Below are 22,968 nucleotides of genomic sequence, written 5' to 3'. Positions count from 1 at the left end.
AACATTTTTCTAAATGCTGAGAAGTCTTATCAGCTTCTAATTGAGAATTGAATGAACTTACTCAATGCAGTTTGCTTATAGCTAAAAGTCGCAATTTTTTATATTATTTGCTTGCAAAAATTTTTTTAAGTACCTGTCAACTTCTAATTTTTTCTCATCTTTGAGAGCTCCCATGCACTTTCTTGTAATTTAAACCCTATATTGTCTATTGATATTAATTCATACCTAATGTTCTGTTTGTTGGACAATATGCGCATATGTTTTGTAAAAATTTTGTGATTGGTCAATTTTTATGTTTCCTTTTTCTCTTGTTTTAGCACATTCGCGTCAATAACAGATCCCAATGATATTGCAGTTAAGAGAAACTAAACTTGAGTAGTTACGCTGTTATCTCATTGTATTTTGACTTTGTTATTAGGTGCTTTTAAACTTAGATATTGAGTTTTTGCCATAAAAACTGTTTCTTGTTTTTGCTTATTTTGTTTTTTTTCTCGTAATCATATTGATGGCAGGCCTCGTAAGCGCTGTAACGAGGCTCCTTTCCTTGTTTGCGATTGATATCGCTTTTAATCCTTTTTTCTATCAGCCTGTGTTATTTAGTTATATTTTCACTTTTGTCGTAAAGAGAGTCTGGTCCTAAAGAGACTCTAGCCAATTTTCCTGGCGCTTTTTTTTTGAAACCTTAATTGCTTCTAAATTTCGTAATGGTTAAATTTTTGAAAATTGTGTTTAGAATGAAATCTTTACAATTGTTTTATGTTCACTTTGGCATCTACCTTTTTTATGTCTTTGCAAAATTTTGCTTTCATGTTGATAACGCCATGAGTCCGCTGGTCCGCATTGGGAAGGGTGATAGGTCGTTATCTGTCTTGAGTCTTAGCTTTAAGTTTCAATTAGTTTGGTTGCTCATGTTTTGTTTCAGGTTACACATTTCAAGCAAGAGTATCATTTCCGGTTTTACAACATTTCATCATCGTGACTTTACTCGTTACAACTTTTGGAAACAAATCAATTTACAAAAGGCGGTAAAACACAATAAACGTAAGAAGTTAATCTCTAGCATTAACATCCTCCGGACCCACAAAACCTAACCCTAACCTGGTTGTGGGTTTGGGGTAGACATGCATAAGTTTTACTGCTGGTCTGTTTAATTTGCCTAAAGCGGTCTTAACCTCGCATGACCTAGCTATGTTGTCGGGGCCGGTGAAAGTCCGTGTGACTCGTCCCAGCGGCCAGATTCCTCTTGGTGTAAACTCTTCAAGAAGCCAGACAACATCATCCACTTCCAAAGCTGCTTCACAAGACGTCCACTTCTGTCGTTTGTTCAGCGAAGGAACATACTCGGTTAGCAGCCTCTTCCAAATCTGCTGAAGTCTCTTCTTCACCTGCGTCCACGCCGAACTCTTCAAGGTGTGTGTCTCGTTGAAAACGGCTCCACGAACATTGCAGAAGGGCCTTCCAAGCAAGAAGCGGTTTGGTGTAAGTGGGTTGTCGTCTTCGTGGTTGCTTCTCACGTGAGTGAGTGGACGCGAGTTGACAAGACACTCGGCTTCACTGACGATCGTGGCAAAGACATCTGGGGTGAGTTTTGCGGAGCCGAGGTTCAAGAGAAGAGCTCGTTTAACACACTGAACGAGTCTCTCCCACACCCCACCAAAGTGAGGAGCAGAAGGAGGGTTGAGTTTCCAATCGACAGACTGGTTCAGTAGCTGATCTTTGATGTAGTCGTGGTCCAACATCAGTGGTCTTCTTCTGATCTGCTTTCTTGCTCCCAGGAAGTTGGATCCGTGGTCTGACAGGAACAAGCGCGGTTGGCCGCGTCGAGCGATGAAGCGTCGGATTGCTGTCAAACACTTGTCTGTGCTGAGATCCTCTGCAACTTCCAGGTGAATTGCTCTTGTAACGAAGCAAGTGAATAAGCAGATGTAGGTCTTCACTTCTGAATCTCGATGAACGACGGCAAATGGTCCAAGGTAGTCCACGCCGACATTGGTGAAGATAACTGGTGACTGAGTTTCCTGGAAACGAATGTCTGGCAGGTCTGCCATCGGTGGCTGTAGTCCCTGTGCTCGGAAGCGGCGAAAGTCGAAACATTTGAAGGCCAAAGTTCTAAGGAAAGCTCTGATTCCGAGAATGTGGCATCTCTGTTGTATGTAGTTGCGGGTGTATTCAACTCCAATGTGCATACAAATTTCGTGGCATTTCTGTATGTAGAGTTGAGTGCTGTGCTCTTTAGAGTCCAGGATGATGGGGTGCTTGGCGTCAAAAGGTAGCGAGCTTCGTTTTGTTCTGCCACCAACGCGAAGAAGTCCACTTTCAAAGAAAGGGGACAAACAGAGCAGACGATCTTTCTTTTGACAAAGGCCTGTGTTGTTTCATGTCTTTGATGGCGTCTTTGAAGGAATTCTCTTGCGATTTTCTGAAGAGATAAATTCGGGCTTCGTTAATGTCGTCGAGTTCTAGTTTGCCTCTTTGTTTCGATCTGAGATTCTTTATGAACCTAATGACAACAGCCATAGAGCGCATAAACTTCGTCCACTTTGAGAATCTGCTGACGTCGATAATACATTCATCGTTCGATGTTTCCGTTGTGACGTTTGTCTCTTCCTTGTTACCCAAGGAGTTCTTCCAATGGCTTTCGGGATCACTTAAGACAACTGGAGGCGTTAACCACAACACATTGATATCACAGGCTGGTATTCCTCGGGAGACATGGTCTGCAGGGTTGACTTTTCCGCTGATATGCTGCCACTTGGAGACGTCTGTGTTGTTGCGGATCTCTTGTACTCTGGTTGCAATAAAAGTTTTCAATTTCTCTTTGCTTTTGATCCAGGCAAGGACAGCTTCACTGTCGCTCCAAAAGTGTCTTGAGGTAACTGGTATTGTTAGCTGCTTGGAAACAAATTGCATTAGTCTACATCCTAGCACGGCTGCTTGCAACTCAAGTTTCGGGATACTGATTTGCTTTAGTGGCGCAACTTTAGCTCTAGCTATGACAAACCCAGTTGAAACGGTGTTAGCTGATTGAGACCTGATGTAAATGACTGCTCCATAAGCCAGCTGTGAGGCATCACAGAAGCAATGTAACTGGTTTATCGGAGATGGTTCGTTCGGAGAAATAGAACATCGTGGCATTGATATTTCTGGCACATTTAGATATTGCTCTATCCAAGTTTTTATTGCTTTCTGTTTCTCGTCTGACAGGAGATCATCCCATGCAAGTCCTTCTTTCCAAGTATCCTGCAAGATGATTTTGAGTGTAATCAATAATGGGGCAATGATTCCTAATGGATCGAACAAGCAGGCAATTAAGGAAAGGAGCTTTCTGAGTGTGTAGTCCGTTTTGTCTTCCTGAACTTTGGCAAGCTTCTGGTGGAAGAAAGTATCATTAACTGTATTCCACATTACACCTAAGACACGATGTTTGTCTTTTTCGTTGTCACAATGTTCTTTGGGTATCTTGTTAAGACATTGAACAGAGTTTGAGACAAACTTAGTTAGACTGAAACCTCCTTTAGAGAGTGTTTGTCGCAAGTCTTGAACTGCAGTTTCAGCTTTCTGTTCATTGACGAACGAATGTACAAAGTCATCAATGTAGAAACTGTTGAATATTAGATCTTTTGTAGCGGTGTTTCCGAAGTCTTTCGCTGTTTCTTGGAGGACAAATATTGCTGTAGTTGGTGAACATCTGGCTCCAAAGATGAGTCGCGTATACTGGAACTGCTGTACGGAGTTGTTTGAAGGCCAAAGAAAACGGAGACATGACTGATCTTCTGTTCGTATGCAAATTTGGATAAACATGGCCTCTATGTCTGCCATTACTGCAACAGAATTCTGGCGAAAGCGAAGTAGTAAGCCGACCAGGTTGTTGAGAAGGTCGGGGCCTGACAGAAGGTTTTTGTTTAGCGACTGCTTCTTAAAAACAGATGCGGCGTTTGCAACACGCCTGACTTTCCCAGGTTTGTTGGGGTTGGTGACGGGGTGATGGGGAAGGTACCAAATCTTCTCTGGTGCTGGATTTGAGAAAGTTACTGGTTTGACATAACCCTTCTCTAAATCTGTTTCCAAAGTTTTCTCATACAACTGTTTCAACTCAATATCTTTGTTGAGTCGGCGCTGAAGGCTGTCAAGTTGTGCTTTGGCAACCGGATAGTTGTTTTCTAATTTACTGTCCTGTTTCCAAAGTAAACCAATTTCATATCTGTCTCCGATATGATGGATTGTATCTTGTAATATTTGAACTGCTCTTTTACTGTCTGTTGAAGTATCTGCAGTTTCTTCAAACTAGGTTCCTGTATTCTCTATTTTCCAGAAACTGGTCACACATTCACTGAGATGTCTTTCAGTATCAACAGTTAAATTTGTGAGCGCGTGGTCGAAGGCTCTATAACTATGGGATAGGAAGTTTGTTTCCTGTTGGATTGGATTACTTTTTCGTTTAATTGGGCCATTAATTGTCCAACCGAGAAGATTGCGTAAAGCAAAGGGGCTTCCTGAGGGTCCTTGAAGGAACTCGCGTTCCAAAATGTATTGGGTAGCGTCAACACCTAAAAGTATCTGTATCTTGTTGTCACTAAGTTTAGGAAAATGTATGTGTTGAAGGTGAGGGTAGGACGAACACGCTTCGTTCAAATCATTCACAGGCGCATCGTTGAAAGTCCAGTCACTCACGGCATGAACGTAGTTTAAACGGAAGAGTGGTTGATCGCTATTGAACTTTCCAATGTCCAACCGAACAAGATTTGCGTGCATGACGGATTCGTCAAATGCGTGCGATACATTCAGATCGAATTCTGAAGTCTTCGAAGCCCGTACCTTGTCGGCAGTGGTGTTGAGGACGTATGAAATGGTACTACCATTGTCCAAAGTGGCATAACAATTATGTCTTTTATTATCATTTCCGAATAGGGTGACAGGTATAACCTGTAGTTGATTCCTCGTTTTTGATGGAAAACCAGGATTGTAAACCTGAGTTGGGATGTCACTGTTTTTGTCTTGTTGATCCAGTGGTTCACACATTGGCAGATCAATCGCTGTCACGTTTGTCGATTCGGGTGATTTTTGTCTGTCTGTGTGGAGAAGGCTATGGTGTTTGCCATTGCAATGTCGGCAGAGAACTTTTGACGTGCAGTTTTTGGCGGCGTGACTGGGGCTTAGGCAATTGAAGCACAAAGAGTTCTTCTTTGCTTCGCTATTGCGTCTGCTGACATCGAGACTGAAAAACTGTGGACACTTGCCAATGTAGTGATCTTGTTGGTCAAGCGGGCATTTTGTTCTGCTCCTATTTGCTGTTGCATTTCTCATAGGCTGCTTTGAACCAGAGAAAGCGGAGCTTCTGTTTGTGTTGTTGCTACTGTTAGCCGTCCATTGCTGAGGCTTTGCACTACCGATGTTCTTATTTGCTGTATTATTATGTTCAAAACTTTTATTGCTGGGGAATGAACTTTTACTTCCTGGGAAATTCTGTGTCCAATTTGAACTATTTTGGTTCTTATTCCGATTGTCGAAGGAACTTGAACCCTGTGATTGGTTCTGTTGACCTAAATGGTTGTTAGTGTTTGATGAAAATGTGTCTTGTAATTGTTCGAAGGCTCTGGATTGCCGATCCATCCAATCGGAAAGCTCTGTGAGACCTGGATTTGTCCAGTCGTTGTCAACAACATGTTCGGTCCACTTCAACTTGATTGGGTTTGGTAGCTTATCTCGAGCTATCCTGAGCAAGTACGTGGCATTTAGGTCGGCACTGAAGCCATGTGAGGCAAATGTCTGAACAATCTTTCTTAACAACGAAGCGAAAGCTATCAAAGCTGCGTGGTCATTCATAGCCGGTCTTTGGAAAGCTTCTAGTTCTTTTGTTAGGGCACCGACAACGTTTTGCGGGTTTCCAAAGCGTCTGTTGAGCTCTTGAAGGGCGGAAGAGTAAAAGTTTGGGTTGCACAGAAAGCCGGAGATGCAATCCTTTGCCGGTCCAATGACTAAACTTTGCAAATAGCTCATTCTTTCAGTGTCAGTGATGTCTTCGTTGTTGTGGATGGTCGAGGAAAACATGCTGCTCCTTTCGTTCCACTTTAGCGGGTCTCCATCGAACTTCTGAATTCGGATGTCCGGCAGCTTTACTGAGCGATGGATATTCCGTTGACGATATGGGTTGGAGTTTTGATTACCAAAGCTTTGGCTGCTCGGGTAAACAGGTCCACGAGGGGTTACGTTTGAGGGCTCAAAACTACCGTTTGCTAAGTTTGACCAACTGTTTGAGCAATATGCCTGAAATGGGCCGGGATGGCTTGGCGTTGGGAAACGATTGCCGAAAGAAACTGGAACAGGTGTTCTATTGTCAGGTACATTTTCAAAGAGGCCAGTGTTATTAATGGGCCTGGCAGGAGCGAAAGTATTTCCAGCCGGAGTAACTGTTCCACTAAAAACTGGCAGTTGAATATTTGAAGCTGTAGACAATTTTGGGAACGCACAAGTTGCGTCAATAGAGCTCTGTGAAACAATTGCTGGATACACAATTGGTGCTATTGGTTGAAGGTGCTGATGTTGATTGCTTGCTACGTTGTCAGAGTCTGTTTGTTCGAGTGCTGATGGCTGGAGACTATTCTGTACATCAGAACTGATGATTCTATTGGAGTTTTCTTGCAAAATTCCCATGGCAGACTGCACTTGTCTATGAATAGTAATCGGGTTGGATGTTGATTGCTGGTCTGCCAAATCATTGATTTGTTGTTGCTGTCGTGTATCTCGCATACTTTGAACAACTCCCGGAGACTCAGGTGCAGAGGGAACAGGTATTCGATTACTGCGTGATGAAGAGGCGCTGCTTGGACGCGTTGAAGTGTTTCGGAATGAAAGTTCATGCATCTTTACACTTTGTGCGACTTCTACTTTTAGCTTTGTCAAGCATGCTGCATCGTTGAGAGAGTCTTCAGCATCCACATTTTCCGATTGTGTAAGCTGGTCGACAAGTTCCTCTAGTTGTGACATCGTTCTCTTGAATTCATCATGTGTTACTGACACAACTTCGGGTTCCAGACCTGAGTGTATTTGATATTCCAGCTCCTGTTTGAGCTCTTTGACAATATTTAGTTTTCGGTGAAACAATCTAACTGTTCCAACTATTGATGGTTTTCGGCCTCCCATTTTCTTTATTGGTCTAATTTTCTGAAATTCAGAGGTAAATGGAAAGGTCAAGTGGGGTGAATATAGGTCCCTTGAAGGGCACAACGAGTGAATATTTGACTTTCCAGAGGTCACTTAAAGGTGAAGTGGGGTAATCTTTTGACCTTTTAGAGGTCACTTAAGGATCAAGTGAGGTGACTTTGAACTTTAGGGGTCAGATAGGTCAAGTGGTTTGACCTATTAGAGGTCAAGTGGTTTGACCTTTAAGAGGTCAAGTAGTTTGACCTATAAGAGGTCAAGAGGTTTAGCCTATAAGAGGTCAATTGGTTTGACGTATTAGAGGTCAACAGATTTGACCTATTAGAGGTCAACTGGTTTGACCTATTAGAGGTCAAGTGGTTTGACCTATTAGCGGTCAAGTAGTTTGATCTATTAGAGATCAAGTGTTTTGACCTATTAGAGGTCAAGTGGTTTGACCTGTTAGAGATCAAGTGGTTTGACCTTTAAGAGGTCAAGTAGTTTGACCTATTAGTGGTCAAGAGGTTTAGCCTATTAGAGGTCAATTGGTTTGACCTATTAGAGGTCAACAGATTTGACCTGTTAGAGGTCAACTGGTTTGATCTATTAGAGGTCAAGTGGTTTGACCTATTAGCGGTCAAGTAGAGGTCAAGTGGGTTGACTGATTTGTAGGTCACTTGGGAGGTCGCTGGGGCACAATGGGTGACTTTTATAGGTCACTTGGGGGGTCCCTGGGGGACAATGAGTGACTTTTGTAGGTCGCTTGGGGAGTCCCTGGGGGACAATGGTTGACTTTTTTGGGTCACTTGGGGGGTCCCTGGGGGACAATGGGTGACGTTTTTGGGTCACTTGGGGGGTCCCTGGAGGACAATGGGTGACTTTTGTAGGTCACTTGGGTGGTCCCTGGGGGACAATGGGTGACTTCTGCAGGTCACTTGGGGGGTCCCTGGAAGACAATGGGTGACTTTTTTGGGTCACTTGTGGGGTCCCTGGGGGGCAGTGGGTGACTTTTGTAGGTCGCTTGGGGAGTCCCTGGGGAACAATGGTTGACTTTTTTAGGTCACTTGGGGGGTCCCTGGAAGACAATGGGTGACTTTTTTGGGTCACTTGTGGGGTCGCAGGGGGGCAGTGGGTGACTTTTTTAGGTCACTTGGGGGGTCCCTGGGAGACAATGGGTGACGTTTTTGGGTCACTTAGGGGGTCCCTGGAGGACAATGGGTGACTTTTTTGGGTCACTTGGGGGGTCCCTGGGGGACAATGGGTGACGTTTTTGGGTCACTTGGGGGGTCCCTGGAGGACAATGGGTGACTTTTGTAGGTCACTTGGGTGGTCCCTGGGGGACAATGGGTGACTTCTGTAGGTCGCTTGGGGAGTCCCTGGGGAACAATGGTTGACTTTTTTGAGTCACTTGGGGGGTCCCTGAGGGACAATGGGTGACTTTTCAGGTCACTTGGGGGGTCCCGGGGGGACAATGGGTGACTTTTGTAGGTCACTTGGGGGGTCCCTGGAGGACAATGGGTGACTTTTTTAGGTCACTTGGGTGGTCCCTGGGGGACAAGGGGTGACTTCTGCAGGTCACTTGGGGGGTCCCTGGAAGACAATGGGTGACTTTTTTGGGTCACTTGTGGGGTCCCTGGGGGGCAGTGGGTGACTTTTTTAGGTCACTTGGGGGGTCCCTGGGAGACAATGGGTGACGTTTTTGGGTCACTTAGGGGGTCCCTGGAGGACAATGAGTGACTTTTTTGGGTCACTTGGGGGGTCCCTGGGGGACAATGGGTGACTTTTTTGGGTCACTTGGGGGGTCCCTGGGGGACAATGGGTGACTCTTTTGGGTCACTTGGGAGGTCCCTGGGGAACAATGGGTGACGTTTTTGGGTCAATTGGGGGGTCCCTGGGGGACAATGTGTGACTTTTTGGGTCACTAGGGGGGTCCTTGAAAGACAGCTGCGCTGCAAACTGGTTCTGCAAGCTGGTTCTGCTGGCAGAACACTGGAGGCTGTTGGGTGCAGCTGCTGGTGACTCAGGTTGGCCTGAGAGGGCTGGCTGACTGTTGGAGGGCAGTAGTGAGGGTCTACTGCAAGCTGGTTCTGCTGGCAGAACACTGGAGGCGATTGGGTGCAGTTGCTGATGACTCAGATTGGCCTGAATGGGCTGGCTGGCTGTTGGAGGGCAGTAGTGGGACTCTACTGCAAGCTGGTTCTGCTGGCAGAACACTGGAGGCGGTTGGGTGCTGCTGCTGATGACTCAGGTTGGCCTGAGTGGGCTGGCGACATCCTCGTTGTCTTGCTTGATGATGAAATCTTTGTAAAGTGTTTCACCGGACTCGTATATTGCTACTAACCAATTTTGAAAATGTTCAACAAAAACTAGCCAAGAAAAGCTGCTTCGCGTGGTTGTTTAATTATTATTTTTCGAACCGTTGCTACTAAACAATTCTTTTTTGAAATCTTTTGATCAAAAATTAACCAAGAAAAGCTACTTCGCGCGGTTGTTTATTTCATTTAGGAAAAGTTAACAACAGGACTCAAATACCTCAGAACAATAGGACTAATATAAGTCTTTTCGGTATTTAGTTTATTTCAAACAATTGAAATGACAAAACTTAGATAGCTCCTTATCCCTTGTGGTTGGGGAACTTAGGACCCGAAGGACAAGGAAATCTACTATATCAAATCACTGAGATTGCAAAAAATCTTATCTGGTTTACAGCCCTCAGTATTTGAAGGTGGTCATCTCCATTCTGCCATCTCTTTTGTCCATCTCAAGGGATGTCCATCTCAGTCCATCTCAATGTCTCAATGTAGCACATACCACTCAAAATAACTTAAGTAAGAGGTCCTGGGTTCGCTCACTGAGTTCCCAGGAGCGCCAAAATGATAACGCCATGAGTCCGCTGGTCCGCATTGGGAAGGGTGATAGGTCGTTATCTGTCTTGAGTCTTAGCTTTAAGTTTCAATTAGTTTGGTTGCTCATGTTTTGTTTCAGGTTACACATTTCAAGCAAGAGTATCATTTCCGGTTTTACAACATTTCATCATCGTGACTTTACTCGTTACAACTTTTGGAAACAAATCAACTTACAAAAGGCGGTAAAACACAATAAACGTAAGAAGTTAATCTCTAGCATTAACACATGTCATTTTCATTTAAGTTCGTTTTTGTTCATAGAAAATCATACATTCTTAAACTTCAATCGCATTAGAACACAGAGGTTTAGACAGCAACAAAATTCTATTTTTCAAGGAAATGCTAATTTGCAGACTGTCTGAATTTTTTACGAGTTAGGAAAATTTTCTGGTTACTGAAACTTTTGATATATAAGCCTTACTTCTCGTCCTACCTATTGCTCCGCAAATCCTTGAAAAAAAGCCATGCGATTGGAGATGCGCGGAGTCTGCTCATTATGAGCAAACATGTATTGCCGAGTCTTTCTTGTCAGCAGTTATTGACATAAGATTACCTCTTGGGGATTATAACTTTTTCACATAGTTTACTGTTTTTTCAACACCAAAAATATAACTAGAAGCTGCTGATTTGCAACCAATTAGCAATATAAACAAGACGGCTCGTGCGAGACTCTGCGTAGCACAGAATGTTCCAACATACGTCTCAAGTTTAAAAAAATCTTTCGTTTGAGAGGAAAAAGCTCATTTGTCCATCAGTTTTGCAAAGCAAAAATTGAAGAAACCTTGAGTAGGACTAAAGCTCAAAAACTTCATTTTGATATAATTTTACCTGATGCAAAAAACTTGCATTGTCACTTGTTTTTAAAAACAAAATAGGATTTCACAAAAACATGAAGTCCGACAAGAGCAATCAGTCGAAAAGAAAATTTGACTTGAACAAGCACAATGTAATTTAAACAACAAACTGCCGCAATCAGTTGACAATAGAAAAAGCAAAGAAATCAGTGACTTGATATGAATAGACGAACTCAAAAAGAGAAACTAAAAAACTGAAATTTATCAAAATATTTTTCACTTTTCTGTTTTTTGCTTTAATATATGTCAAACTGAAGACATTTTCTCTAACTAGTTCGACTCAAGACCGTGTAGAAAAAAAAATTAGAAAATATTACAAAACAGGAAAAAAACATCAACAAGATTTGGAGATTGTGTCAGAAGATTTTGGCAAGAAGCTTAGCTGTTTATTTTTAAATCATGCATTTGGTGTCCTATATTTGGATATTTTCTTATTTTAGGTAGTTTTTATAACTTAATCCAAGACAAAATAAAAAGTTTTTATTACTTTCAGGGTTTACATAAAGTGTGAATTTAAGGTTTCAAAAATTTTTCCAATTCTATTATTGACTGTTTCGGCAATCAATTAACTCATACAGGAGCATTCTTGACATTCATGATTCAATCAATTCAGATCAAAGAGAAAAAGTTTGTTTTAAAGACAACCGATCACCACTTGAGAACGGAGCATTGTTGAAGAAGATAAATTTTTTACTCGTCTTCAATTCAAATGACAGTTTTTTTTTCATAGAAATTTATGAACAATTTAATTAAGTTCAGTAAAATTAAAATCTCAATTAATAGGAGGGTATAGCTTTGACAAGTACTTGTTGGTAATTTTAAAAAAAATCTACTTCACTAAAACAAACCGTAACTGTTTTCTTTCTTTTAACTTAAGTGAAAACACAAAAACGGACATCTGTAGAAATGATGTTTAATCAGACTGCTCATCAATAAGGCAAAAAAATTTGAACAGCAGAATGTAAGTTAAAAAAAACAGTTTCACAAGTGGCCTCCTTTTCTGTTATGTTTCCGGTTGTCCCTTAAAGTACCATTTTTGCCGACAAAATTGTTTCCTTAACCGAAATGGCAAGTTTGCGCAGGAAGTGTTTGCGCAAGTGTTTGCGTAGGATATACTTTTGCGCAGAAAAATTTTACAAAAATAATTTTCGCTAAAATAAAAATTTTTCTGACCAAATATTTTTATTTGAAGAGAAATTATATGGGTTACTTCACAATTTTCGTTGACTTACTTTCATAGTCAACTAAAAACCAATGCGGATCTGAAATTTGATCGTCATTTGACGCTTTACGAACTATCAAGACAAACATTTTTGAAAAAAATATTCTAAAGATTCTTAAAAAAGTTTTCTGTTGTTTTTGTCATAATTGGTCAAGTCTGAATCAAATTAATTTTTAAATGAGACCGAGGAAATGAGTAACAGTTTTAGGGTAACCGCAGACACCCATTTGCCTAATTTAATGTAAAATAAAAACGTTACCATGTTTCTATAAATTTACATTAGATTAAATAGTATAGAGGCTCTTATGTGAACAGAAAATATTTGGTTCAACTGGCCGGAAAAACTGGCGAAAAGATGAAGGATCTATTTCAAACTCGTGTTGTCGTTTCCCTATTTCAAGTTTTCATGTTTTTGCACTTGTTTCATCACGCAATTTTAAGTGGAAAAAATTGCAAGCAAACAAAACCAGAAAAAAAAACTACAATTTACTGTTTTAAAACTTTACATAAGAGTTCAAAGAAAACAGAAAAAAATCAATTCTTAAAAGAAAATTTTTTTGCATCTGTTCTAAGTTGGATTCATAGGTTTATTTAGAACATTTCTCTTTTGGTCATATCCGAAACATATTGATCTACAGAAAATGAGAAAGTTTAAGTACTAAAAGGGAGAGAAAGATCTAAGAGGGAGTAATATTTATCAAAAATATTTTTTTTTCAGATTTTGCCTTTGTATATTGGTTTTTTTTTAAAATTAAAATATTAACTCTGTGTGTTTTTAAACAAAAACGTATAATCCAAAATAAATCTTTTTAAAAAATTTTAGCAAATTTTCTAATATAATATTTTCAATTTTTAATTCTCTCGTTGCCATAACCCCCTCCATAATTTTCGTTTCTCCTTTTATTTACCTGTTTTCCTTTCATTTTTTAAAAATCGCTCCCATTCTCATCCTGCAAAAATATAACCTTTTCAAACCATCAAAAGTAGACTCTAGGGGCCACAAAATGATGTTTCTATTTATTCTCTACGATGAGAAAACAAAGTAAAAAATTTGATTTGAACAAAAAGTCCGCCTATGTAATCCCCATTTTTTAAAAAAATAGAAAAATTAGGAGCAAAAGTGTTCAGTGATCGAGAATGCTTCCCAGTTCCCTGTATTCTCCAAAACTATAAATTTGATAAGAAAGAAATTGATTTTGAACAAAATATCAATATATATTTAAGTTCAAAGACTGAAAACTGACTCAAATTTAAGGTTCTGTTGCTGAAATTCACCATATTGAACGAATAAGCAACACATATCGCCCAAGATAATAAACACAGAAATTCCATTATTAGCTCCAATCACTAGGCAACTAAGAGGTTTGGAATCAAAAGAAATATAAGAACGGGTTGTGGCTCAGAAAAACGTACAATTATCCAGAGGCATTACACAAGATCCACATACATCCACTGATTCTATGCAAGAAAAATTGAAAAATTGAAGTAACCACAGTTCAGTTATTAGAAAACTAATAGAAAATTCACGTTCAGTGAAATATCTCAGCAGCAGTTGTGGCCAGTGTTAACTTAACTTCGTTACTCAAACAGATCTTATCAAAAAGGCAGAAAATGGTGCCATATTATACAGTCTAAACACAAACAATGGAACTGTTCGTTAAGTAAAGAAGCTGAGACAAAATAGTTCGGACAAGATCAACTTAATCGCATCTTTCAAAATGTAACAATTCAGAAAAATTTTCATTGACTAAACCAAAAAACTATATATAGAAACGACCAAGAATGGAACTGGAGAACCATTTAGAAAAAAATCACGATCAAAAAAGACGAAAAAAGTGTTAATAGAAGTAAAAGAATTCCCTTATATGAACAAAAAACTATCGAGAAACCTCGTGCTTTTTGCTTATGTCCTTTTTCGGCGTAACCAAAATCTTAACTACAATTGACAAATTACCGAAAAATACTACTAATAGGCTAAAGTTTTCTGGTTTAAATGGCTCGAAAACCACAATTGTAATGATAAAATGTACCTAAGAATACAGAAGTAATGAACTTAAAACAAAACGAGAAAATGACAACAAAAGTTCCAAAAAAATATAAAAAACAGAATTCATTGCTATTATAATTATTTTTTGATATTTATGTCTTCAAAACTAACTCGTTTGTTGACCAGAACCTTCAAAAGTAACAATTTTTGTTTTAAAATGTTTAAAAGTTTTTGTTCGTAAACAAGAAGCACAGAAATGACAACTACAACGAAAAGATGAGTGAACACATCTGAAAAAACCATAGCCAGACAAGTCCTGATCTATAAAATATAGCATTTTAAATGACAGTAAATAAAAGCGATCAAATAACTCGAAAAAAATACAGAAGTCAAATTGCCCCATGTAAACTAGAAGCCACTATCGAGATAGCGCATTTTCGTTCAAGCACGGTTTTATCACTCTACTTAAAAACGAGTGAACAAAAATTTTACGCCCCGTACCCATCCACTTCCTGTTTGGGCTCGACCAAATCGTCACTCCGAAAGAGTAAACAGACCTTATAAAAACGGTAGAATACCAAAAATGACTCAAATCGTCGAGCAAAATGAACTATATTTGTAGGTGGGAAGAGGGCTAGGTATGGTAGAAGGTGGAAGTGGGAGGAGAGGTGACCTCTATAGCATTTTGTTTAAATGCCTAAAAAACTTAACCTGGGAAAAAACAAACAAGACAGATAGAGAATCAATACTCACCATCGGTTCTAAAAACGATCGATAACAAAATCAAAAATCATCTGTTTCCAGAGAACCTGTAAAAAATCCATGCTATTCGAATCGATAAAAGACAGCGCCCCAGTACAATTTCAATTTTTCAATGCTATAATTACAGTGCATCTATACAGCCCAAATTCTTTGGATTTTAAAAAAACGTGAAAAGTCATTGCTTGAGTTGCAAAAATCACAAGGTGACTACCCGAGCAACAAAAATTTGAGGAGTCCCTGAAAACGTTCGAAGTCAGGTGCATGTTCAAAGTTAGTAATGAAGAATAACTGAAATGACAAAAACAGTCTTCATAAGTATTCAAATTACTATCAGTAACATCTAAAGCACCAGTGTTCAATTGATTTTTACAATGATATCGTCTTCGCAGAATTTAGGATAAAAGTCATAAATAATATCAAATCTGGATATCACTATAAGTCTTGTAAATTTTCTAAAAAGTCCTTGGTTGTTTCTCAAGTTATCACAATTCATATCAAAATGCTCGACAACTCGGCCAAGTTTCGTGCTTCGTCTTCATACAATTGACGAATTACCGAAAAATACTACTGATAGGCTAAAATTTTCTGGTTTAAATGGCTCGAAAACCACAATTGTAATGATAAAATGTACCTAAGAATACAGAAGTAATGAACTTAAAACAAAACCAGAAAATGACAACAAAAGTTCCAAAAAAATATAAAAAACAGAATTCATTGCTATTATAATTATTTTTTGATATTTATGTCTTCAAAACTAACTCGTTTTTTGACCAGAACCTTCAAAAGTAACAATTTTTGTTTTAAAATGTTTAAAAGTTTTTGTTCGTAAACAAGAAGCACAGAAATGACAACTACAACGAAAAGATGAGTGAACACATCTGAAAAAACCATAGCCAGACAAGTCCTGATCTATAAATTATAGCATTTTAAATGACAGTAAATAAAAGCGATCAAATAACTCGAAATAAATACAGAAGTCAAATTGCCCCATGTAAACTAGAAGCCAATATCGAGATAGCGCATTTTCGTTCAAGCACGGTTTTATCACTCTACTTAAAAACGAGTGAACAAAAATTTTACGCCCCGTACCCATTCACTTCCTGTTTGGGCTCGACCAAATTGTCACTCCAAAAGAGTAAACAGACCTTATAAAAACGGTAGAATACCAAAAGTGACTCAAATCGTCGAGCAAAATGAACTATATTTGTAGGTGGGAAGAGGGCTAGTTATGGTAGAAGGTGGAAGTGGGAGGAGAGGTGACCTCTATAGCATTTTGTTTAAATGCCTAAAAAACTTAACCTGGGAAAAAACAAACAAGACAGATAGAGAATCAATACTCACCATCGGTTCTAAAAACGATCGATAACAAAATCAAAAATCATCTGTTTCCAGAGAACCTGTAAAAAATCCATGCTATTCGAATCGATAAAAGACAGCGCCCCAGTACAATTTCAATTTTTCAATGCTATAATTACAGTGCATCTATACAGCCCAAATTCTTTGGATTTAAAAAAAACGTGAAAAGTCATTGCTTGAGTTGCAAAAATCACAAGGTGACTACCCGAGCAACAAAAATTTGAGGAGTCCCTGAAAACGTTCGAAGTCAGGTGCATGTTCAAAGTTAGTAATGAAGAATAACTGATATGACAAAAACAGTCTTCATAAGTATTCAAATTACTATCAGTAACATCTAAAGCACCAGTGTTCAATTGATTTTTACAATGATATCGTCTTCGCAGAATTTAGGATAAAAGTCATATATAATATCAAATCTGGATATCACTATAAGTCTTGTAAATTTTCTAAAAAGTCCTTGATTGTTTCTCAAGTTATCACAGTTCATATCAAAATGCTCGACAACTCGGCCAAGTTTCGTGCTTCGTCTTCATACAATTGACGAATTACCGAAAAATACTACTGATAGGCTAAAGTTTTCTGGTTTAAATGGCTCGAAAACCACAATTGTAATGATAAAATGTACCTAAGAATACAGAAGTAATGAACTTAAAACAAAACCAGAAAATGACAACAAAAGTTCCAAAAAAATATAAAAAACAGAATTCATTACTATTATAATTATTTTTTGATATTTATGTCTTCAAAACTAACTCGTTTTTTGACCAGAACCTTCGAAAGTAACAATTTTTGTTTTAAAATGTTTAAAAGTTTTTGTTCGTAAACAAGAAGCACAGAAATGACAACTACAACGAAAAGATGAGTGAACACATCTGAAAAAACCATAAACAGACAAGTCCTGATCTATAAATTATAGCATTTTAAATGACAGTAAATAAAAGCGATCAAATAACTCGAAATAAATACAGAAGTCAAATTGCCCCATGTAAACTAGAAGCCACTATCGAGATAGCGCATTTTCGTTCAAGCACGGTTTTATCACTCTACTTAAAAACGAGTGAACAAAAATTTTACGCCCCGTACCCATCCACTTCCTGTTTGGGCTCGACCAAATCGTCACTCCAAAAGAGTAAACAGACCTTATAAAAACGGTAGAATACCAAAAATGACTCAAATCGTTGAGCAAAATGAACTATATTTGTAGGTGGGAAGAGGGCTAGGTATGGTAGAAGGTGGAAGTGGGAGGAGAGGTGACCTCTATAGCATTTTGTTTAAATGCCTAAAAAACTTAACCTGGGAAAAAACAAACAAGACAGATAGAGAATCAATACTCACCATCGGTTCTAAAAACGATCGATAACAAAATCAAAAATCATCTGTTTCCAGAGAACCTGTAAAAAATCCATGCTATTCGAATCGATAAAAGACAGCGCCCCAGTACAATTTCAATTTTTCAATGCTATAATTACAGTGCATCTATACAGCCCAAATTCTTTGGATTTTAAAAAAACGTGAAAAGTCATTGCTTGAGTTGCAAAAATCACAAGGTGACTACCCGAGCAACAAAAATTTGAGGAGTCCCTGAAAACGTTCGAAGTCAGGTGCATGTTCAAAGTTAGTAATGAAGAATAACTGATATGACAAAAACAGTCTTCATAAGTATTCAAATTACTATCAGTAACATCTAAAGCACCAGTGTTCAATTGATTTTTACAATGATATCGTCTTCGCAGAATTTAGGATAAAAGTCATAAATAATATCAAATCTGGATATCACTATAAGTCTTGTAAATTTTCTAAAAAGTCCTTGGTTGTTTCTCAAGTCATCACAGTTCATATCAAAATGCTCGACAACTCGGCCAAGTTTCGTGCTTCGTCTTCATACATCTTATGCACTATTTTGTAGTGTTGCTTAACATTCCACTTAGTTGAAATTTGAGCCAAACATATTTGGCACTGCATCGTTGCATGTTTGAGTCTATAATGCTTTATCAGTTCTTGCTTAGTTGCAGAAACATAAGGGCAACCATTGCACTGAAACCTGTTTAGATTTTCACTTTTGAAGAGGAGAAATTCAGAGGGTACATTTTCGTTGTTACACGACTTGCTTTCCAGGTTTGATTCCTGGGTTCTTTTCCATTATGGGCCCTCCAGCTCAAGCATCAGATAAACAAAATCTTATCATCGTTTCATACAGCGCATGGTTTATTCAACATAATCAGCACAAATTAGAATTTTTTTCAGATAACTTAAAAAAACGACGCACAGCAAAACTCAAAAATCGTAATTGGAAATTGTTTTTAAAATGAAATCACTCCTTACGAGACAGCCAATTGACAAAACCCACCTAAAGAGTTTTTCTCACATACCTATTAGCTTTTATGGAGGTCGGGTTGAAGGGAGGGCTCATAAGGGAAAAGAAACGTTTCCTGAATATAACTGGAGACGATAGAAGACTTGCTGGCTGGCGCTGACCTAGTTGACCGGCATTTTCTTTTCTTTGCAACCCCTGAGGGTTTCCGTTTGCTGTAACCTTTATGGATAACTCTCTTTCTCCTTTGTTCTCCCAGGGGTGGGTGCTCGACTATATCAAGACCTCCAATAACAATTGAGCGATCGCACTTGTTGACAATTTCAAATGATTGTGGATCTTTGGGCGACAGAAGCTGAACAAAAACATCATCTGTTATTGTCAAGAAGAACTGTAGGCATGACATTCTAAAATCTTCTTCAAGTTTAATTATAAAATTTGAAAGCTACTGCTTTGGAAGCTTTTTTTTCAAAATAATTTAACCTTTTAAATCATACATGCCTCAATTTAATTTGGAATCACACTTTTGTAAAGCAACAATTTTGTGTTCAAGAGTTTTGTTCAGCTAAATACCAAAAACAAGGTTTCCATCACATTTCTTTTGCCCGATATCCGCAGCACTTCTCTGAGCTGATTAAAGCTGCCTTATAAATAACAAAAATGACTTCAAGACTGCTTCATGAATAACGAGCAAACTGTTTTGTTAGAGTTAAAAATTAACGTTCTTTCTTTCACATACTTTTCAGTTTCGTCCGAAAAGTTCTGACTTTATTTAGCTATATTAACTTTCTCTGAGTGGTAGCAAACATCATATGCATCGTCGGCAAATTGAATCAACTAATATGTCGAGTCGATAAATAAGAGAAAAATTAGAGCCCCTAAAACGGTTCTTCAATGTAAAACATAAACCGACTAATGGCGGAAGAATTTCTCTCGAACGACAGGCGGGTGGAAAACATTTGACCCCACCGTGATTCGATCCATTGACCTTCCTCTTCATAAAGATATGCACTTCTGACAGTGCTATTTGACTCTTTCTTTTGCTATGCTGCAACCGACTTTATATTAGCAACACGCTTTACACTTCGGAGTGAGATCACTCAAAAATGAAGAACGAAAGCGTGAAAGTCACTTGAGAAGTCAAAGAATGTTCTAGAAGAAAAGCGCAAAATGGTCAAGCGGAAAATTTGCATAAAAAAGACCAACACGTTTACAATAATTGCTCCAAACTGCGTTCAAGAGCAATTATTAATGAACAATTATTTCAGATACGGAAAAATTACCACTTAGCATAACTATCTGCTTACATGTAATGATTTCAACCTAGTTAGAGATTCATCGGCAAATTTGTAAGATTTAATCATTTTTAACGTTCCAAGAAAATTTCATGCGAAATGGAGTAAAAAGCTTTTGCGAGATCAAAAACAAATGCTATATTATCTTTGTTTTGTCTCAGATCACCGGGACTGGTATCGACTAATTGAAGAACAGCATGTGTCGCTGACTTGTTATTCGGAAAATGAAACTCAGTTAGGTTAATGATATGACGCCTGTCCATGTGTTCCGTTGTTTGGTTCAAGAGAAGGCGCTCAAATATTTTTGAAAGCATTTGGGTAACAGAAATAGGCAGATGTCTTTTTAAAATACTGATAGCATCATAAACATCAACTTTGAAATAGTGGCAGCAAAGAGTGAGCAGCACAGAACAATTCAAAATAATCGGCTAAAAACAAGCACATACAACTCAATAACTTCCATTAACCAAACTTTAACTTCTTGAAAAAATTGAGCTCATATTTAAGATTTTTCCCAATTTCCTGAGGAGAAGGACTTGTAATGCGTTTCTTAAACTTTATCAAATACTGACGCTGTAACTAAGATAATACAACAACTGAAAGTCAGAAAGAACGGGCCATGTTAAATCCAAGATCATGAACGCGGACAAAAATATTTAAAAAAAATAGAAATGAAGTTTTCGCTGTCAAAAAATTTATTTAAAAATTTGCCATTCAGTCACGCAAAAACCAATCTAAGATTCGTTACAACTAGGCGTTTCATCATGTAGTAGAGACACTACCGATTGCTGAAGCAAAAACAGAGGACTAAAAAAACAAATAATTAAATTTGGTTCGTAAAACAAGGTACGAGATACTCATCAATAGCTTTAACTATCGCTTCGTGGTTGTTGAAAAGGGATGTGGTGTTGCTTAAAGTAAAAGCAGCAAGAAAATTGAGGCTTTACTGGCTGGGTGTACAATACGATGGATAAAACAGATAGCAAAATTACAATATTACTCATGTTCAAATAGCCAGAGAATCGGTTTTTGAACTTGCACCTGTAATAAATTTCAGGAGGATAAGAATTCAACTTGAAAATCAATGGCTGTTTCCGATACAATTGTTCAACGCTGTAAGAGCATAGGAGGGCACTGTGACCAGGAAAAAAGATCATTATCCAGAAATTCTTTCCCTTTACTTAAGAGTGATGTTTAAAAGGCGAAAGTCTGAAACATAAAGGAGCTGATTTAGGAAAAACAACTGTCTTATCGTACAACTTTTATTCTTTTCCAGGAAATTTCCATTTTTAAATTATGCAATCAAACAAACAATAAAAATCCAACAATCTACTTAATTGAAATATAATACAGAAGCTATAAACAGCTCTCGAATGATTAAACTACACAACTCTGGCTTTACTATTGTTACAATAACAGGGCACTCTACACAGTTAAGAGTCGGCACTGCTCGAAGCGGCCATATTCGCGGCAGCTACCTCATTGAGGTTATGGACAGTCATGTAATGCTTCTTCATGTAACTCTTCGTTTTCACTATTACATTACAAATTTGACATTGCATCGTCAAGCCAGCCCCCCAAAGTGTTTCAACTGATAATGAATTTTCAAGTGAGCCTTCTGTTTTGCAACATAGGGACACATTTTACAGGAACAATCTTTGTTCGACAGTTCCGGCAACAAGTTGAGAGAAATTAAATCTTGCTCTAATGCCGTAAAATTGTCCTTAGGGTTAGAAGTTTTCTGTTGAACTGTTTTCCGAGCTTTATGCACAACTCCGTTAGAATGTGGCGTCGTCCTCTTTCGGGATAAACTTGGAATTTTTGGAGAGTTTTCTGGACAGTCGATAAGCTCCATCAATGTTAGAGCTCCAAGTAACTCATCATTGTACATGCTAGTTACTTTCATTTCGCATATCTTCATGCTGGGAATCATGTATTCGAAAACATGTTCAGCGAAAGAAATTATCAGCTCAAATGCAGTCATCCCGTTCTGAAATTCTACAATTCAAATTGATTTCCTCATCATAATTAGGATGTAAGACATGAAACTGTTATCTACAGAATAGCACCACACAAACACATCTAACACACACTAAAAAAAACCCACATTATACATAAAAGCCAAAATGTTAGCAGACAGAACCGTCTCGCAAAAAAATGTACGAAGCCTGGAAAAAATGTATAACAATAATAGACAGACACGTTAAATGTGTAGAATAAAAAAAATTATTTCACGGCAAACCACAGTAAGTCAATTTCAAAACGGTTATCAGTTCTGGGTCATTCTAAATTCTCCCAAGCTTGCATGATTAAGGCTTTTTGGGGGCTTCAAAGTTCTAATACCTGATATTCCAAAAACAGAAGGAATTGACTAGACTATGAGGTGCGTTGAAGTCGTGTTGTATGTTTAGAAAACCCGCAAATCGGTGAGGCTTTATATCAAAGAGTGGAAAATTAAGACTTCTGACGGCTAGTAGTCTCTTGCGAACTTGTCAGATCTTCCATTTTTCTACATATCAGTATTCAGTAGCCTCAAATGAGTTTGTTACGTTCCTAGTGACCTTGCCCAAAACCAAGTGAGAAAAACTGCTAGGAAGATCAATTGTCACTCAAAATTACTATATTGCTATAAGATTTCGCTTTGAGATAGAAAATTCAAAACGGATCAAATCTTACACCAAGATATTTAACATTGTTCGACTTGATAAGGTAACTTTCTAACAAAATCTCGATTACGTTTTCAGAATTTCTCTTTGTTTGGTTTGCGTATACAATACGTTCAGTCTTGATTACGTTTAACTTGAGGTTTGACATCTTTTCAAGTTATAAACTTAAACCAACTAAAGTCGGACGAATTGCACTCGAACGACAGGCGGGGCAATTTAATTCAGGAACCGGGTGAAATAAATAAAATACCGTCTGTGGAGGGTGTCAAAACCGCTACATCCAAGACGATAGTCTCACACCTTAACTTCTCAGCTTCTCCAGCTTTAATTTCTCATTTAATTACAATCACCTTCATATAGCAATAGACTTAATGGGAGCAATTCACATCACTCAAAATTGAAGAAATCAATCGTGAGAAAGTAATTGCACATCAAAAGAATGTTCTAGAACAGAAGCGCAAAAACGGGATCT

General features: G+C 38.4%; 1 protein-coding gene across 1 annotated transcript; it reads right to left on the bottom strand.

Annotated features, from left to right (window-relative positions):
- Positions 1-1,049: 1,049 nt before the first annotated feature.
- Positions 1,050-7,140, bottom strand: LOC142344977 (uncharacterized). Its single transcript, XM_075397060.1, has 3 exons — positions 4,464-7,140; positions 2,336-4,256; positions 1,050-2,289 (listed from the first exon to the last, which is right to left on the bottom strand). Exons 1-3 carry the CDS (start codon positions 7,138-7,140, stop codon positions 1,050-1,052), a joined length of 5,838 nt encoding a protein of 1,945 aa, XP_075253175.1.
- Between the last annotated feature and the right edge of the window lie 15,828 nt (positions 7,141-22,968).

This window comes from Convolutriloba macropyga, chromosome 8 (genome assembly GCF_964194025.1).
Source record: "Convolutriloba macropyga chromosome 8, txConMacr16.3, whole genome shotgun sequence".
Classification (NCBI taxonomy): domain Eukaryota; kingdom Metazoa; phylum Xenacoelomorpha; order Acoela; family Convolutidae; genus Convolutriloba; species Convolutriloba macropyga.
This window is presented reverse-complemented; position numbering and strand designations above follow the sequence as displayed.